This window comes from Styela clava, chromosome 15 (assembly GCF_964204865.1).
Source record: "Styela clava chromosome 15, kaStyClav1.hap1.2, whole genome shotgun sequence".
NCBI lineage: Eukaryota > Metazoa > Chordata > Ascidiacea > Stolidobranchia > Styelidae > Styela > Styela clava.
The window spans coordinates 15,324,735-15,343,250 of record NC_135264.1 but is presented as its reverse complement, the minus strand read 5'-3'; the positions used below and the strand labels follow the sequence as shown (position 1 = coordinate 15,343,250).

Below are 18,516 nucleotides of genomic sequence, written 5' to 3'. Positions count from 1 at the left end.
CGACGTGCATGCATATTCTCGCACAAAAGATTGAGTCTTGGCTGTATTTCGGCGATAGAGGGTCTCAGTAATGTTTTAAAATCCTACAAATTTAGCCGATAAATTTTTCTAACATGAATATTTGATCTCCGCCCCCATTCAGCCCTTTGCGAACCGATCGTGAGGTCGGGACCCCCACTTTGAAAAGTCCCGGTCTAGCACATAGCGCTAATAGTGATATTCCTGCACTAAAAGTGGCTCTCCGGAAATATGTGCACCAAGATGGCGCACAATCTGAACCATAACCTAGTAGGCATACTATGTTCAGGCTGTGCGTCATCTTAGTGCACATACTCCAGGAGAACCCTAAAAGCTAAATGTAAATATCCAATAAAACATGTAAAAGCATATTCACTTGTGCCATCTTATATCAGTAGGACTGTCTATATCATTCCATCGTTCTACTGTTCTCGCACAAGAAAAACATTTCACCCGATCGAAGAAACCGGTGAAGTAGAAACCTGCTTTTGCCAGACTTTTTCTACTGATAGGAGATGAAACTGGATAATGCTCATAGGTTGACAGTCTGTAGGCTTCTCTTCTGACATCACCTGATGAATAAAATTTGATTTACCGTAATTCTTGAAAATTTACTGAAAACTTTATTAGTGCCTAAAGGTCTGTGGAGCTTGGTGTATTTTCACCAAAGCAGGAGTCGTAATTTCAGAAATCAAAATTTAGATTTCTCTACAACAGTGGTTCTCATAATGGGGGGCGTCCCACAAGGGGGCATAGACAATTTTATGAGGGAGGTGCGAAGCTGATTAAAAATAAAAATAGTTGTTTATTTGAACTTTACGGCCTTATCATGGATGGATATTTACATTTCTTTATTTTAGTTACCGGTACTTGTTTTTGAGAATTGCTGATATAGAAACCCTATAGGTTTTTTTCTTCAGCTTAAGCAAAACCTTATTTAAATATCATTTCTTCACTTTGTAATATCAACTGGAATCTTTGATGCTCTGCCATGTAATTGTTCCTTTATTTTTAACAATTTTCATATTTGAGAAGGGAGATTTAAACCAATGGTTCTCAAACAGTGGTGCGCGACCCTCAAGAGGGACGTAGACATTTTTTTCAGGGACGAGAGGAGTGAGGCTAATTAACAATTTTTGTTGGATTTGATCTTGCCTGCATATTTATGTTTCATTTACAATATTTTCAACATGTTGTTTGAATAAAACATACTTTCGCTTTACTATCTGTTATTTGTAGCTAGTATTTGTTAGCAATGAACGAATAGCAAAATAAAAAAAAATAAAATTTTCACCAGGAGGTATGTAGATGCTTTGTTGTCCTGGTGGGTCTCTTACATCGTCTGATATAGTTCCGTCAACTTCAACATCTCGAAGTTGCTTCTTTTGATTTGCAGGTTGAATAGTGTGGCTAAAATATGAAGGTAAATTAGAAAATGCAGAGGTGGTGCAAATTAGCAGGGGTGGTTGGGGGGAAGAAAGTTGATAAGACGAATTAAGCTACAACTTCTCATCCGGTTACCAGTCAATGCATAATATAAACAATCAGAATATGACTGAATGTCTGATACAGCCAGTCACATTTCTCAAACAAAAGTAATTTTAACAGATTTCATTATTCTAAATTAATCATTCGCAACATATTCAAGATACCGTGTTCCCCCCAAAATAAAACCTAGCCTGAATTTTGAAAATGATTTTAATATAAGCCCTCTCCTTGAAATAGGACCTAGTCGATAGCATGAAATTTCTCTTACACATTTTAAATGATTAGTCTAAAGCGTGTGAAAGAGGAAAAGTTTCCATGCACAGGGGTCATTTTTGATTAATCTATGTTTAGCATTTTTTTTTAAATAAAAACATGTTATTTATAAGTAAATGAATATCATACAATTTCGTAACAATTGTTAAAAGTAATATTTGTCTTTTATATACTTTATAGGCAAATTCAAGTTGATGTGATATAGGATTGTTTTTGCAATGAAACCGATTGTAAAGTGATCTGGGCTCAATTAGTTAGGCAAAAAAGAGACTAAAGAAAAATGCAATTCTGAATTAGGAGAGAATAGGAAAAGGCGATGAAGAGAAAAAAAGTAAATGAATATCATTTTTTATATTTTGTATATTCGTAAATCTCGTAATTCTCCACTTTGTAATTTTATTTTTGATAAATGAAAATAAAAGTCATCCCCCAAAATAATCCCTAGTGTTATTTTTCAAAAAAAAATTTTTCTGGGAAACTTCTTATTTTCGGAGAAACATGGTAATCTAGTGGTGTCCTGAAGAATCCCAGCACAGAGCTTTTGAACTTCTATTTGTACTTCACCATATAATCATAATAATGAAAATTTCTGCTAAAAAATTCACAAAAACTAACTAATCAATATGAAATGGAATTACCCAAATTAATTATTATTATTTAGTCATCTGATTCTTCTAATAGAAACATTAAACGAAAAAAAAAATACTTTTTTGAATTGCAAGCTACGTCTTCGCCTTGAAATGAAAATCGATGTGCCAATACTCCCATGCATGTTTTCCCAGAAAAAGGTACCGCCATTATGAGGGAATAAGATGAAATAAATTTATGTACTTTTCTTCAAATAACTATTCCTTCGAAATATCACAAATATGTGCTGCTGTTTAGAATTAAATGGACGATGAATAACTATCTAGTTAAACTATCTAGTTAACTTTTATTTAATCGAAAAATAAATAATTCTGTGTAGATGATCCTGTATTTAATTTATAACGCTAAAACTACGTTGTTCTAAATTGAGTGGAGTGTAATTAATGATTAGAACAAAGTTTTCTTACATGGGATTTGTGCGATGCTTGAAGAAGTTACAAAGCTTTTTTTGGTAACAAGATCTGGGGGCTAAAACTAGGCCGGGGGGTAACCCAGAAAAGACAAAAATTGATATGAAAAAGGGGTCTCTTACTGGTCTCAAATTTAAAAGCAAGGAAACGGTGACTGCCTATTAGGCTATTCAACCGCACATCTGAAATAAATTACTGGTTAACAATTTCTATGCCTGATATGATTAGGTAAGACACTATGATTTGCTATATTATAAATCAAGTCCTCTAATGATCTTTTTTCTCCCTCTTTGAACAAAGTCTCTTCCTTCATAATAATTTTTAAAAATATACAAACAGATAATACTCAGTAGCATTATGATCAGTTTTCCACACAGAAAAAAATGTTAATTTTTACTGAGACTATCTATTTTTAATACAATACTTCCACTCAAGACTCTGTGCAAGCAATTACTGATATATATAATGGGTGAAGATATTCTTATAAGTTAAAGAACCTGCTCACTAACTCTAGCTTCCGCCACGATTTACTGTTTTCTCTGATACCTTTTTTTAAGCTCTTAGCTTGACTTGAGTCTCAATATCAGACACCGCTAAGTATTCATATATTTAGACATACAGGTGTAATCAACAGCATGACAGTTGAAATATTCAAAATCCAAAGAGCTCACTACTACATAAAAATTTCTTTTTATACCAAGTGAGGGGGAAATAACCCCAATGCTAGTAATCATGATTCATCTTGTTTAAGTCGCTGTATCATGCTCATGGAAGACAAATATTGCGCACCATTGGAGCAATTCAAACAGTGAAACACTTGAAATGTAAACAAAAATACTTATTTGCTCATGATAAAATGTCATATGAGAAATACCTTTTCATTGTTCAAACATAAAACTTTTATACATGTTGTAATTAATCTCTTATTATTCATCGAAAACTCATAACCAAATTTATAAATTTATGTAATTCTTGTTATATACTGTAGTGGACATCATATCTATCCTGAGAGAGTAAAGTGGATTAGACAGCTTATTCTTATCGCAAACCACGGCCTCTCGTCCAGTTTCTAGTCCTTGTTGGGTATGGGGATAGTTGGTCAGTTTTTGGTTTCAGATACATAGACTTGATGGTGGAGAAAGCCGTAAATAATCGTCAGTTATTTTGACCACCTCAAGTCGTTGCGACATAATTATCCCTACAAGATTTAACCTGCCAAGACGTTACTCACGTTCACACATTAAAACAAATAATACTGGCAATGGCGCTCAAAACCCTCTTACCAATGACTGAACAAATTTATTGTTATTCAAATGTATAATCAATATTATACCTTTGTGATTGGCGCTCAAGACCGGTGTGCGAACACTCCAGAATCGAGGCAGTCATAGGACTAAGGCCTGAGATGAACAAGGAAAAATAACATAAGCATTGTAGCATTTTTGAACAATTTTTGGAATTAATTCTGAACAAATACTGATTCAAGGAGAATTTGGAGGTCAAATTTTCTACATTTATAAATTTTGGTGCTAGCTTTAGCATGCGATTTAATGTGTTGGGGTCATATCCGTGGCATGAATCGCTAAATTAAATAATGAATATCCATGGAGAATAGAAAACGTAGTGGCAGACTTCATCCTCATGGTATAGTAGTACAAAATTTGTTTATGTCAAAAACATTGAATCCTGAAAAATTTCCGTTTCAGAACCAAGTTATTTTAGTAAGTTTAACCCAATTGGAAAAATTATTTGGTTTATAAACTTCTGTTACCTCCACAAACAGCATAAAATACAATGGAATAAATGATAAAAAAAATAAAAAATAAATACTAAATACAAAGCAAATTAGAAGTTGTCACCTTGGCTTTGTTGCATAGAAGCTGTTGATCAGTAAATATAACTTCGATTTAATATTATTTAAAAAATTCTAAAATGGAATATTCGTAAATTCAGATCTTGGAGAAAATAATTCAAGACAAAAAGTTCTTAACTTATATTTCTCGGTTTATCCTCTCTTAACTGTGTAAACTGTATAATTCAGAGCGCTGTTAGTGTGTAGGTGAAATATAAAATATGGAGCTAGGCTAGACACTCTTTCCGCAGTAGGAGCATAATACTGTACTATAAGCATGAATTACACAACAGAAGTCGTTTCAACCACTACCGTAAATATGATGCCTGCAAGTTGCAACTTCGGAGGAAATTTTAAATAATTTATAACTCGACTAATTTGCAGCATATTTCGCTTCTGACAGTTTTTATATTAGGTCCTTAAATCTCTCATTCTGTTAGCGTATCCAATTGCTAAGTATAATTTTTTTTTTGAATCAAAAAATCAGATTTTAGCAAAATAATGACAGCTTGTTTTAGAGTAGCTCAAATCGTAACTTCTATCGACGCTAACTTCACTGAAAGACCGTATTTATAGGCCTTCTTGCGTTACCCCTGGGATGTAAATTTACTCATATAGCAGCATTGGAGGATATCTGTATTTTTATGTAATTGTGCCCAAAGTAAGTACCCCGTTCTCTCAACTAAAAGTGGAAACTGATATAGAAGAGTGCTAAGTCCAGGAACATAGGACCACCAGGACGAGAGGTATGGTTCGCCATATGATTGAGCCGTCTTATCTACTTTCCTCTCCCGGCATGAATATGTAAATCCTATCCTATCCTATCATGACTTAATACTGGCAGGTAAACAGATGGGTTGAAGAAAAACATCGTTAAACTAGATTGCACTATATTACGTAACCTTTTTTGCAATAGCAGTAAGGGCTATCCTCAATTGCATTAAATATTACCTGTACAGCTTCAAAGGAAAATCTCTTCTGACTAGACTGTACTATATTCATTACATAACCTTTTAGCAATACCAATATGTGGTTTTCATCGATTGCATAATATATTACCGGTACATGTATATCTGTATATAAATTAGTACAATCAGTCCTTATCCTGTTATAATTCAACTTCTACCTCCAAGACTTCTTTCAGAAAACAACTTGATAACTCAGTTCATATAGATTTGTCAGAACCACTCTCATACTCATATGGTAAACAAGTAGTTGTTGGTCAACAAGTTGATCATGCCTAGACAAAGTACGATAAAAGGGAAAACCCCTGGTGTCAGATTATGGCGCAATGTACCAACTACAGATGTGAGGAGAAACGAACATATCACAAGATGGTGACAAGGAGCCACAAGTATAGAAGAAGGATTTGTTATTGCACAACTGGTGAATGATAACTAGAATGAACAGGATGGAGCAGGTTTTTGCATCTGATTTTAATGGTTAATTTTATGAGGTATTTTATATTATGTAGCTTGACATAAGGCTCTGGACAAGCAGAAACTGATAGATGAAAAGAATGGAATCTTTCCTGTTCAGCATCGCCTACTCAATTAATCACGCCCTGGGTGAGGTGGTGGGCACGAGGGAGGTCCCCATTTATGAAAGACTCAAGCGGCTTGAGTCATTAGATTTAGATAATTTATTTATGTCGAGCATGGAACATTGTAAACAATAACAAATCAATTCGAAAGAACCAGGATTACCGGTGTCATATTTATCCCGATGAAGAGAAAGGCCAATAAGTATATTCATATGGTGAACGACAGCATCTCATTTGGGTACCGATACATATTGGGTATTGGATTACTTAGCCAAGCATTCATCTCAAAAGCATGAACTTGATCGTGGAGGAAGCCGTAATCAACTGTTGGTTATTTGAATCATCCTAAGGCAGTGGGGAGTCCAGCATCCCTTTCATAAATAATTAACGGCATAACATTTAAACCTGCTAATCTGCTACTCGTGTCCATGCATTAGAACACATAATACTGGCAATGACGCTCAAAAGCCTTTCACCAATGACTGGAAGAATTATCTTTTGCAGAATCAGAAAAGATTCAAAATAATACCTTAGTGATTGATGCTTAAGACCTGTGTGCGAACACTCCAGAATAGAGGCAGACACAGGACTAAAAGCTAAGATGAATATTGAAAAAATAATGAAACGAGTGATAACACAACATTATTCGATAATATAAACATTAAAACATTTTAGAAAGAGTTTTGGGATTAATTTCGAACAAATACAGAATCAAGGTAAATTTGAAGGCCAAATTTTCCTAATTTATAAATTAGGTGCTAGCTTTAGTGTGGGATCCAAATTATATATTGGATATGGAAAAATTTCCTTTTCAGAACCAAGTATATTTTAACCCAAGTAGAAAAATTGTTGGGTTTATAAATTCCTGCTATCTCTTTAATCCAAAGTTCAATTTTAATGGAAAAAAATTTCAGAAAAAATTTTTCATGTCAAACATTAAAAAATCTATTAGGATTCTCAAAAATGTAAAAGGATAAGTTTAAGAACTCCATAATCAGTGTGAAAGGCAATGAAATAATTTATAAAACTGATTATAGAATCAGGAAAGCGAACAAAACATTATGCGAGGATTGAAACGTAGAGATTTTAGATTGAAAGGTGTTGTAAATATGAAATACTAAATACAAAGAAAATAAGAGGTTGTCACCTTGGCTCTGATGCATAGAAGTCATTGACCAGTAAATATAACTTCGATTCAATATTATTTTAAAATTTCTAAAATGGAATATTCATAAAGTCATATCTTGAACAAAATCACATTTAGGCTTTCCTGCTTTACCTTTAAGAAGTAAACTTGCGCATTGCTGCATAGGAGGATATCTGAATTTTTATAAAAGTATGCTCATAGCAAGTTCCTCATTCTATTAACTAAAAGTGGAAAATGATATACAAGAGCACTAAGACTATTTACATAGGGTTTATCTTTGCGACTGAGATGCAACCGCAAGCAGGCTAACACAGTAACCATTGCCGTATCCAGGGTATGGCAGCCATGGCTCGTGACCTGGGCGCCGTTTAGAAAGGGACGCAAAATTAAAATGTTTCAATAAAACAAATTCAAATTCGGAATCATTTCAACCCGTATTTTCACTTAAATAATATTGTAGAAGTATTTAATTTTCATTTCAACAATAATCGTTAAAAATTGTCAACCAATGATCAAGGGGGACATTTTTATACTTTGCCATGGGCACCATATTCCGTAGATACGCCACTGACAGTAACACGAGACTCGCAACAATTCAACTCAATACTGTCAGGTAAACAGATGGGTTTAAGTGAAACCTGTTCATTTTAGAGTCTAGACCTGACATGGCCAAATCTGGCCAGATGGGTAATTCAATCTGGCCTGACTGATGCTGTCACAACCAAATTAAAGCCAAAATTTGATGTTTTAGCTGAAAAATTCCTCAAGGAATTTGTCGAGATAGCCATTAAATTTAGTTTTGGCACATGGCTTTAACCTTTTACATTTGGCTGTAACCTTTTGCGTCACATATATTATATATATGTTTCTTTTTTTGACCACTGGTTCAAAAACTTTGCCCACCCTGGTTTAGACTGAACTATGTTACATAAGCTTTTTGCAATACTAATATGTGATTTTCATCAATTGCATTATATGTTATAGGTATATCTGTATATATAAATACCAGGTACAGTTAGTTCTTATCTTGTTATGATTTAGCTTCTATACTTAGACCGCTTTCAGAAAAACAGCTTTTCTAACAATGTCTGTCAATAAATTGATGACATCTGTCAGAATAACTCATGTGGTAAACAAGTATCAAATAAATCTGGATGGTCGGACATGCCCTGAAAGTACGATAAAAGGGAAAACCCCTGGTGTCAAATTATGGCGCAATGTACCAACTACGGATGTGAGGAGAAACGGACATATCACAAGATGGTGACAAGGAGCCACAAGTATAGAAGAAGGATTTGTTATTGCACAACTGGTAAATGATAACTAGAATGAACAGGGTGGAACAGGTTTTTGCATCTGATTTTAATGGTTAATTTTATGAGGTATTTTATATTATGTAGCTTGACATAAGGCTCTGGACAATCAGAAACTGATAGATAAAAAGAATGGAATCTTTCCTGTTCAGCATCGCCTACTCAATTAATCACGCTCTGGCTGAGGTGGTGGGCACGAGGGTTTTACTCCAACACCCAGAGATCCATTAAAACCTCATTTACTATCTAGTAGTGTTAGATAGGGTACCCATTTATGAAAGACTCAAGCGACTTGAGTCATTAGATTTAGATAATTTATTTATGTCGAGCATGGAACATTGTAAACAATAACAAATCAATTCGGAAGAACCAGGATTATTATCATATTTATCCCGATGAAGAGAAAGGCCAATAAGTATATTCATATGGTGAACGACAGCATCTCATTTGGGTACCGATACATATTGGGTATTGGATTACTTAGCCAAGTATTCATCTCAGAGGCATGGACTAAATGGTGGAGGAAGCCGTAATCAACTGTTGGTTATTTGAATCATCCTGAGGCAGTGGGGAGTCCAGCATCCCTTTCATGAATAATTATCGGCACAACATTTAAACCTGCTAATCCGCTACTCGTGTCCATGCATTAGAACACATAATACTGGCAATGACGCTCAAAAGCCTTTCACCAAATTTCTGAACGAATTTATTGTTATTCAAATAAATAATCAATACTATACTTTTGTGATTGGCGCTCAAGACCGGTGTGCGAACACTCCAGAAACGAGGCAGTCATAGGACTAAGGCCTGAGATGAATAGGGGAAAATAATATAACAACGTTAATCGGTAACATAAACATTGTAGCATTTTTGAATGAGTTTTGGAATTAATTTTGAACAAATACTGGATAAAGGAGAATTTGGAGGCGAATTTTCAACATTTATAAATTTCGGTGCTAGCTTTAGCATGCGATTTCATGTGTTGTGGTCAGATTTGTGGCATGAATCGCTAAATTGATGACCTCTGACTCACCTTGATTTGAGTTTGGGAACTCAATTAAATTTAATGAATTGGCGAATGCAAAATCTATTCAATACATGTACACTAGTGGTTTTACCTTAGTATCAACATGGGTTTGAATCAGGGATGGCCATTTCCGAATACTAAACTATTCCGAATACATTCTAAAATAATGTTTTCGAATCTGGAATTCCGAATACATTCTAAAATCGAAAATAACACATTTTTGTTTTAGTTGATTAAAACCCAGTAAATTAGGACATAAGCTTCAATTGAAATATCAGAATGAAGCCATAAACCAACAGTATATGTACACAAAGTAATTGATAGTTCACAGCTATCAATAAAAAATAATAGCAACTTGTGACACGGTCAGTTTATTAAAATTATTCACTTTGTACAAATGACCATATGAAAAGATAGCCAAGGAGTTGTCTGACGCTTTCTATCATTGGTACCATGATATTACGATAATAGTCAAGTCTATTGACAAAAATACTACTTGTATTCAGATAATTGTGTATATTTTCTGAGAGTAATAAAAATCTATTGGCAATACAGGCAACAACAATCCAAATATCCAATTTGTATATTAATTTATGTGAACCATATTGTTATTATGTGTAACATATTGTTGTGTTTGGAATTAGAAATAAATTAGTAGAGAACAGATGACCACCACTGCCAGCGTGCAGCCAGGATTTTCGAAATCGGAAATTCCCATTGCCGCCTGTAACACCCACCGCGATTTCGCGCTCGTTAAAAGAGCCGTCTTTTCAGCGTATAATGATCATTCTGTTACGTAAAATATTCAATGACAACTACGAGATTATAAAATATTTTTATATATTAATTCAATATGTCCAACGTAACTCACGGTTGTTCTTCTTACGTCAAAAAAAAACATTACTATTAGGTCCACGGCGATCTGTGACCTAAAATTCCGAGATAAACTGCCTGATGTATTTAATTTTAATACGTATTTTTGCAATCTTGCCAACTCGTTATCGCCGTTAGAAAAATCTCAAATAATTATATAAAATCCTGTTTAGTGTAGAGTATAATTCATTTCATACAATGAATATACATATAAACTTAGCAGTGAATTAAAAATACATATTCATCGCCGCGATTATGCCACCTGTTAAAAGAGTCGACTTTTACAACAAATAATATAACAACGAATATATATTTTTCTGTTGTGCAAAGTGATGGATTCGTGACCGACACGCGTATTTAAAATGTCTTGCTTTATTAATTTAATTGTCTTCAATTTAACCTGCGGTTGCGTCGACAAAATAAAATCCTCACCGCTCTTATATACCATTGCAATCCGCGGTTATAAAATAAAAAAAAATAAAAAAGTGAAGTAAACTGTCCGATTAAATCTTGTTTTGATCCGTATTTTGCGAATTGGGCAAATATTTAGATCTACTTGTTAACAGTGACTCCGCTCGATCGAAATGCTGCCACTCTGATTATTTTTAGATAGAACCGTTCGAAAAATCCATAAACATGCAGTAATATCTCAGAGTAAAATTTATTTCATCACAATAAAATTGATTGAATATACTTTAGATTAATTATATTATATACATCCTCACAACTCGGGAAAAAGTCGCGTTTCAAACCTTGTATCGTGTTACCACGGAAATATTCGACGGCAATTTAAAGTAATGGATAATCAGGCAAATCACGCCCTCAATTAGTGACGATATGTTTCTAAACGCCGACCAAAATTTAGCGATTTTCACTGCCTAGAAAAGCGTTTTTTAAATTTTCGCGGGCCTCAATAAAACTTATATTGTTTACGATTTTATTTTCAGTATTTTAAATTGCCGCTTTTCAATCAAAAAGTTGCGTTGTCTTTAGAAACTCGCCGCCAATGAACGTATTTACCAGATTCACAATTCCGTGGGCGTACAAAAATAAAACAAATGTTATCGTTATCGTGGAACAAATTTGTGGAAAATTTTCGTTTTAGAGAAAATAACACAATCGTAAAGGCGTTTACGGCCTAAATAACACGTTACGCTGATGAGTGATGAAAACAATCACGCGCAAGTTTCTATCGAGAATGTTTTCATGCAACGGAAACGTCTTGAAAGCGGCGTCGAAAATGTGTGACGTCACACAAATATCCGATATTCTTATGAACGTGAATTCCGATATTCGAATGACGAGATATTCGAATACATTCGAATACTTTATTCGAATTGGCCATCCCTGGTCACTTTGAATACCCTAATACATGGATGGGCGAACTGCAGCTGACGGGCCACAGAGTCTTCGTGCAGCCTGCTAAAGCATCAAAAACACAAAAAAATCCTACTTGATAATCAAATTTTACCGAGTAATAAATACTTATATTTGAATATGGAATATTGGGTACCGGTACATACCAAAATTTGGGGCACATCTGTGTGGAAAATTACTTAACCCGCCATAACTTCATGTTGATCATAACTAAACCGACCAACATAAACATAAAGTTATTGTTTGCTTTTCGTGTTGTTTGTTACCAGATTAGATATATTATACGTTTTGATCTGCTCGTCTGGCGGATCAAAATTTCTAATTTTTAAATTTGGAGTATTTTAAGTATTCCAAATTTTTCCTAAATTTAAAAGTTTATTCCATCAAATATAATGATTTTCGAATGTATTCGAACATTTGATTCAATTTGGGTATCCCTAGTATTAACCATATACCTCACTCTATCAATTATGGTAAGCTTGCCTCAAGCCCTACTAGCTCAGTATGTTCCGTAGCTTTTCATTTTAGGGGGTGCTCAAAATTTAGGGAGTGGCAAATATTTTGCTTTGCGCGATCGAGCCATTTGTAGTTTAAAAATGTGCTATGTATTTGACTGCCGATCTACACTGATAAATATGCCATATTCTATATATTTAAATACAATTGTACTTAAGTTACAAATTACCGTGTGGTATCACAACTCAAAATTAGGGAGGGGAGGGGCAAGGTGTTTGAAATTTTAGGTGGGGGTGGTCACCCAGGGAGGGGGGGTAAAGAAATCAGTCACTGCAGTTTGGTTTCTAGTAAAAAAAAATTAAAAAAAAATTCATAATTTACCTGAATCTTTGTATGTGAAGACAATCTAGATGGTGAAGTTTGAAATCGAAAGCATTTCTTCTAATTTCTTGAGTCAGCCGAGAAGCGCTTCCACAGCTGCAAAATATATTTTTGAGGTATTTTCACTTGGAAAGTATTTGTTTTAGGCAGTGGTTCTTCAAATTTATGAGCCCACATTTTTAGAAAAAATAATTATCTAACAATAAGCGACAAATAACAGATAGTATGGCGAAAGTATGTTTCATTCAAAATAAAACATAAAACGGATGGAACGTAATTACCAAAAATACAGAAACGTATACATCCAAAATGAAGCGGACAAGATCAAATATTTTTATTTTTAATTAGTTTCACCCCCCCTCAAAATTTCTCTACACCTAGTGTGGGGCTGTCCTATCATTTGAAAACCAATGGTTTGTGGGTTTCTATGAAAAAAAGTCTGGACATTTTACAAGTCTTGTTGAAGATATATACAGTCAAGAGAATGATGTAATTTGCTGAAATTTTAAATTTCTTATATAGAACAACTACATCAGGGTATAATATGTTGAAGACATTAGGCATGCATAGAAGGTAGGGGTCATCAAACCAGAAGTCAAGTTGGGTCACGGGTCATCGGAGTCTCAAATCGAGTCCAGGTTAATCACTGAGTCAAGTCTCTCTGAATGTTAGTAGAGTATGAGATATTGGACATGAGGTGTACATATGAATCGATTTTGTTATTATTTTTTGTAGCTCTTGCGTTTTTTTCGCTTGAAGGCTATTACTTTTATTTATTTCAAAACTTCCTGTGAGCTCCATGTGATACGTTCATTATTCCAAAATTTGTGTGATGACCCCTTCAAAATGAATTAAAAGTATTCGTCGTGGTAAATATTTTTAACCATACAATACAGTAGACTGCTGCTTCGTTTTAGTCTTCGATCCATATATTTAAACATCAATTTTTATTTAGATGCTTAGAGTCTTCGAAAATCCTCTCAGCATCAGTATTTATTTTTTAATTGTATCACTTTCTGTAATAAATCAGAAAGGGATACATGTTAATTGTAACTGTATTTATAATTAATTGTATGTGTAATTATGTTAATTGTATCACTTTCTGTAATCATCTCTAACATAAGCTCGGTTGGGCAACAGACTTGTTATCATGGCTGGGTCAAATTTGTTGCCCTCCACTTTGCCCAAGGTATAATAAACTGGGTACACAATGCCGAAAGGAACGAATCTATTCCTCATAAAGATATTGGTTCCTTGTATATCAGTGAGTAATCACACAAAATCTTATTTAGTGTGGGAGACCTAAGAACTTTCACTAATAAAAATCACAGACTTGTATAGTCTACATACCTGAAACAAGTCAGTACTTCATTCTGGTTGAGATAGAAGCCAGCTCTTGCTAAATTTTCTGCACAAGATTTAGTATCATCATTCGAAAGAAAAGTTCTTCTGCGCAATTCTGTGAGTGATGTATAATAAATGTATTAAGCAGTGAAGTCATTATTTAATAATGTATTCTATATTGAAGAAAGTTGTTATAGATAGCAATTAGCAACTATAAAAAGCCAAGTTCAAAAAAGGGTGGTCCCGAAGTATTCGTACCAAGATGGCGCACAACCTGAACATAGTATGTGTACCAGGTTAGGGTTCAGGTTGTGCGTCATCTTGGTACGAATACTTCCGGAGCGCCTACAAAAGCATGTAGTGATTGCTAGATATGCGGACTGGTGATTCGATAGATGGTTAGGCCGCATTATCGACATTTCACACTACCAGGATAAATATGTAAATCCTATCCAATCCTACAACTCTCTATCATTACTCTTTTACTTTCCAGTTGATCACTACAGAATTGCTTTGAGAACTTGCACAAAAAAATTTAGGCAAAGTGCTTGGCCGAGAAATAAAACTTCCGAGAGAAATCCAGTATATCCAATATAGCCCAACAAATTTAAATAAGAAGGCAATTGCATTAGAGAGAGACAACACGCCAGGGTTGAGAAGAACCTCAGTGAGAATTTAGATTTTAGAATGAGGAACAAAGCTTAAATTACTTAAACTTGAAACTTGGAAAAACATTTTTAAAAATGATACACAAGAATTACCAAAATTCTGATAATTTTCCGTTGGAGGAACACCATTTTTGATCCCTTCTTGTTGTTCATGAAATACTAAGATTCTTTCGACTGCAGTTTGGACACCGACAACAGGTTTAATTTTATCTGTTCGTTGATTGATCTTTTTGAAGCAGGCTTTTCTGGAAACTTTATTCCAGTGATTCGGCAAAGTAACTTCATTAGTATTGAAGTTTCCAAAAAACCTGTCTGACTCATCAAACTGATGGAACGTTGGTTCACCGAAACGGCCAGGCTGTTCGGTCATCAAGGGTAAAGCATTACGCGCTTCTGTCGAGTATGTCACCAATTCTTGGCCTCTTGTAAATATGTCCAGATTCTTAAAGTCGGACCACTTCAAAGAGATTTCTAAGACTATTTCTGGGAGTTGAGTATTAGATTCAGATCCGTTAGTGACTGCCTTTTTGTCCGAATTGATCAGAGCTATCTTTAAAATGCTTTCATTCTTAAGAATGATTTGACGTCCACCTTGTTTAGGCTTCAGAACAACTTCATGTTCTCCAAACTTGACTACTGAATAAGAGCGAAAAATGGTCACTGCAATGCCATAATCAGTAGAGCTGGAAAGAAAAATTTTTACAATTTTCCACATTGACGTTTGAAATGCAGAAAGGTCATGTTCATCAAGTGCGTATTCTCTACATTCTTCTTGATGAGATACCACCTCCACATTATTCCAAAACTTTAATGAAAAGTGCTTTTCATCATTACATTTGAAATAATCAATAAATCTCAATAAATCACTCTTCTGAAGATTTGAGCATTCTAATTTGATATTTTTAATTTCGACCAATCTTCCCAAAACTGTGTTCCCTGAATCCAATTTAGATTGGTTAATCCTAATAAGGCTTCCATTTCTAGCCAGGTTTAGGGAGCCATATGTTGCTTTTTCTTGACAAGCATGCAGTTGAAATCTGCTGTAGATATTCTCAGAGAGCATAGACTCACCCTGATTTTTATTTCCATTTTTTATTTCTTGATTCTTTTCTTGATGATCGCCTAGTACATCAAGTTGATAAGGCTTCACGCCTTTATTCTGTCTGAATGAAATTCTCAGATTTTCCCTCCCCAATGGCTCTACTTTTAAATTCACCACATTATGGATGTCTTCCACATCTTGAGAGGGGCGTGCTTTGTAGATCTTGATTGAATAGTAATGATGAATTTTCTCATTTGGAGGTCTCCATGTTATTATTACATTTCTCTCATCAGAGGCGAAACTTGATAGGAAACATATTTCATGGTTTTGACAAGAATAAGTAGCTTGTTCTCCTTCTCCCTCTTGATCCTGATTTTTTACAAACGAGGACTTCTTTGTTTTTCCACCCTCAGTTTTGAAGTCCGAATACAAATCAACATTATTTTCCTCAGTTTTACCAAAATTTTCTTGAAAATATTTCTCATCTTTTTGGTAAAGCAGTTGCTTGGATTCATCACAGTCACGAAAAACGTCACGTTGTTCATCTTTGTTTGTTATAAATTGTTCCGTCACGATATTTCTCAAACCGGGGAACCCATATTTTTTTGATGCAGAAATCTGTAAATCTGCTTTTCCCAAACTTGGCCAAATTTCTTGTGTTAGAGTAAGACCTTGTCTATCTACAATGAAACTTTTTGCACCACAATCAGGGGTTGTCACAAACTTTGTCGTTGTAGTTATAACCACGTCTCTGTGTTTCGACTCTGGAGCGCCCTCTTGAAGATTACTATTTTCGTTTGCATCTACAGGATTTTCTTCAGTCTCATTCACGATTTCTGCAGAATTTTTTTGACAAGCTAGTTGGTTGGACGCAGCACGTAACATGCATTTTTTCTTCAAATCTTGTCCCTGTGAGCGCTTTTGTTTTTCATACGCATTTTGTACAGTTGCAAGAAACTGATTGATATTTTTGATGAGGTCAGCATAATTTTCGCATTCAACTGCTCTGTGGAATCCTTGATAATTCACCAGATTGCCTTCTTTGAAAGTTAGTATCATGTAATAAACTTCCAACTCTTGTTTTTGTTTGCAAATTTCCCTCAAAATAAAAAGTAGAACAGCAAACGAAGCTTCATCGGCACTACCAGTATAACATTCTTTGATCCACAGGTATCTCCTGATGGTAGATTTCTTCTCACTTACTATGTCAATTGCGTCCTCATCCCAAAACAGTGGGTTACATCTTTTTCTTGATTTTTTCGAGGGCTCCCATGAATCCTTTATTTCAGAAATGCATTCAGCTACAAATTCCTCCTTCAATTTCTCATCGAAATAGAAAGAGTTGAGTAGAAACTTAAGCAAGAAAATACGGTAAAGAAACAAATTTGAATGACGCAACTTGTCTCTTGCATTTATTTCTTGGAAACACTTATTCCCTTCATAGTCATGTTTAACCATCAATGACATTTGAACAGTCTGAAACAGATATTTCCTTTTGTCCTTGAAGGATTCTTTGACATCATCCTCTTTCTCAATTTCTACCTCTGCACTGGGTTCAATAAAATGTCTTGCATCTGGTTTGATGAAGTCCTCATGAAGATGTGAAGGTTCACGTTGATCTCTCGGTGATTTTCTACCTCTATTATGTCTTTTTCTCATAATTTGGTGGTGAAAAAAATCAATAAATCCTACCATGTTGTCGGTTCCCGAAGCTGCAATACTGTCTTCATTCGGATAGTCCAATTTGCAAAGAGTGCACTTATTTTCTATGTTGTTATCTTGAACGTTGATGCAAAAAAAAGCATCATGAAAGACCTCCTGGTCAGATTTTTCAACATTTGTGAATGACTGGGGGACATCATGGGTGATTATCATGTTTATTGCGTTATCTAAACATTCCTGTTTCCAATCATTTTCACGTGGATAGCAGTCATAGAAAGGACAACTTATTTCATTAGGCTCATTTTTCATTTGATTTTCACCCTTTTCCCATCCACTTTCAGAATCAGTAAAGTATTTTTTTGATGAAGGAAATCTCGTGATCTCTTGTGAATTTGGTGTTTTGGTCATGTATGAAGACTTTTTCAAAGTAGTGTGTGTGTCAGATTCGCAGGGGAATGCAGGGGAACTTGGTGTATTACCCCTGTCACCAGGCAGATTCGTTACAACATTAACATCATTCATGACTTTTGGCGTATTTCTTCGAAAAAAAGGCAACAACACCTTTTTCACATCATCTCTGATCACTTTAGCTTTTTTCACAGCAGCATAATCTCCCCATTTCAATTTGTGGAAAAATAATGACGGATTCGCCACACTATTGTTTTGAATATCTCGTAATGGTAAAGCAGCCATAACTACATTATAAAATTATTGAGTAATTGCTAGACCTGAAACAGAAAAAATTATTAGCTACCTCAATTATTCAGGGAAACTATAATAAAAATGTTATTATTAATCATTATCTACCCAGCCCTACTCAAATTCAATAATCCATACGTCACTATCTTCGCCAGATGCGGCAACTTTTTTTTAAATTTATCTGCGACTAAAATACTACAGACACTCGATCAAACATTTATATTAGAAATTATATATTAATATAATTTCTAATTCATCCACACTCATTACATGTGGAAAGATGTTCAAAACTAAC

General features: G+C 34.6%; 1 protein-coding gene across 1 annotated transcript in view; it reads right to left on the bottom strand.

The window, feature by feature from the left end:
- LOC120334396 (uncharacterized) overlaps window positions 1-18,244 on the bottom strand; it is a 47,887-nt gene extending 29,643 nt beyond the window's left edge. The window contains exons 1-5 of the mRNA XM_078109580.1: window positions 14,912-18,244; window positions 14,157-14,265; window positions 12,807-12,902; window positions 1,313-1,428; window positions 395-590 (exon numbers count right to left, since the gene is read on the bottom strand). Of these exons, the coding sequence (XP_077965706.1) occupies window positions 395-590; window positions 1,313-1,428; window positions 12,807-12,902; window positions 14,157-14,265; window positions 14,912-18,215 (3,821 nt within the window). The 5' untranslated portion in view covers window positions 18,216-18,244. The remainder of the gene's footprint in view (window positions 1-394; window positions 591-1,312; window positions 1,429-12,806; window positions 12,903-14,156; window positions 14,266-14,911) is intronic.
- Between the last annotated feature and the right edge of the window lie 272 nt (window positions 18,245-18,516).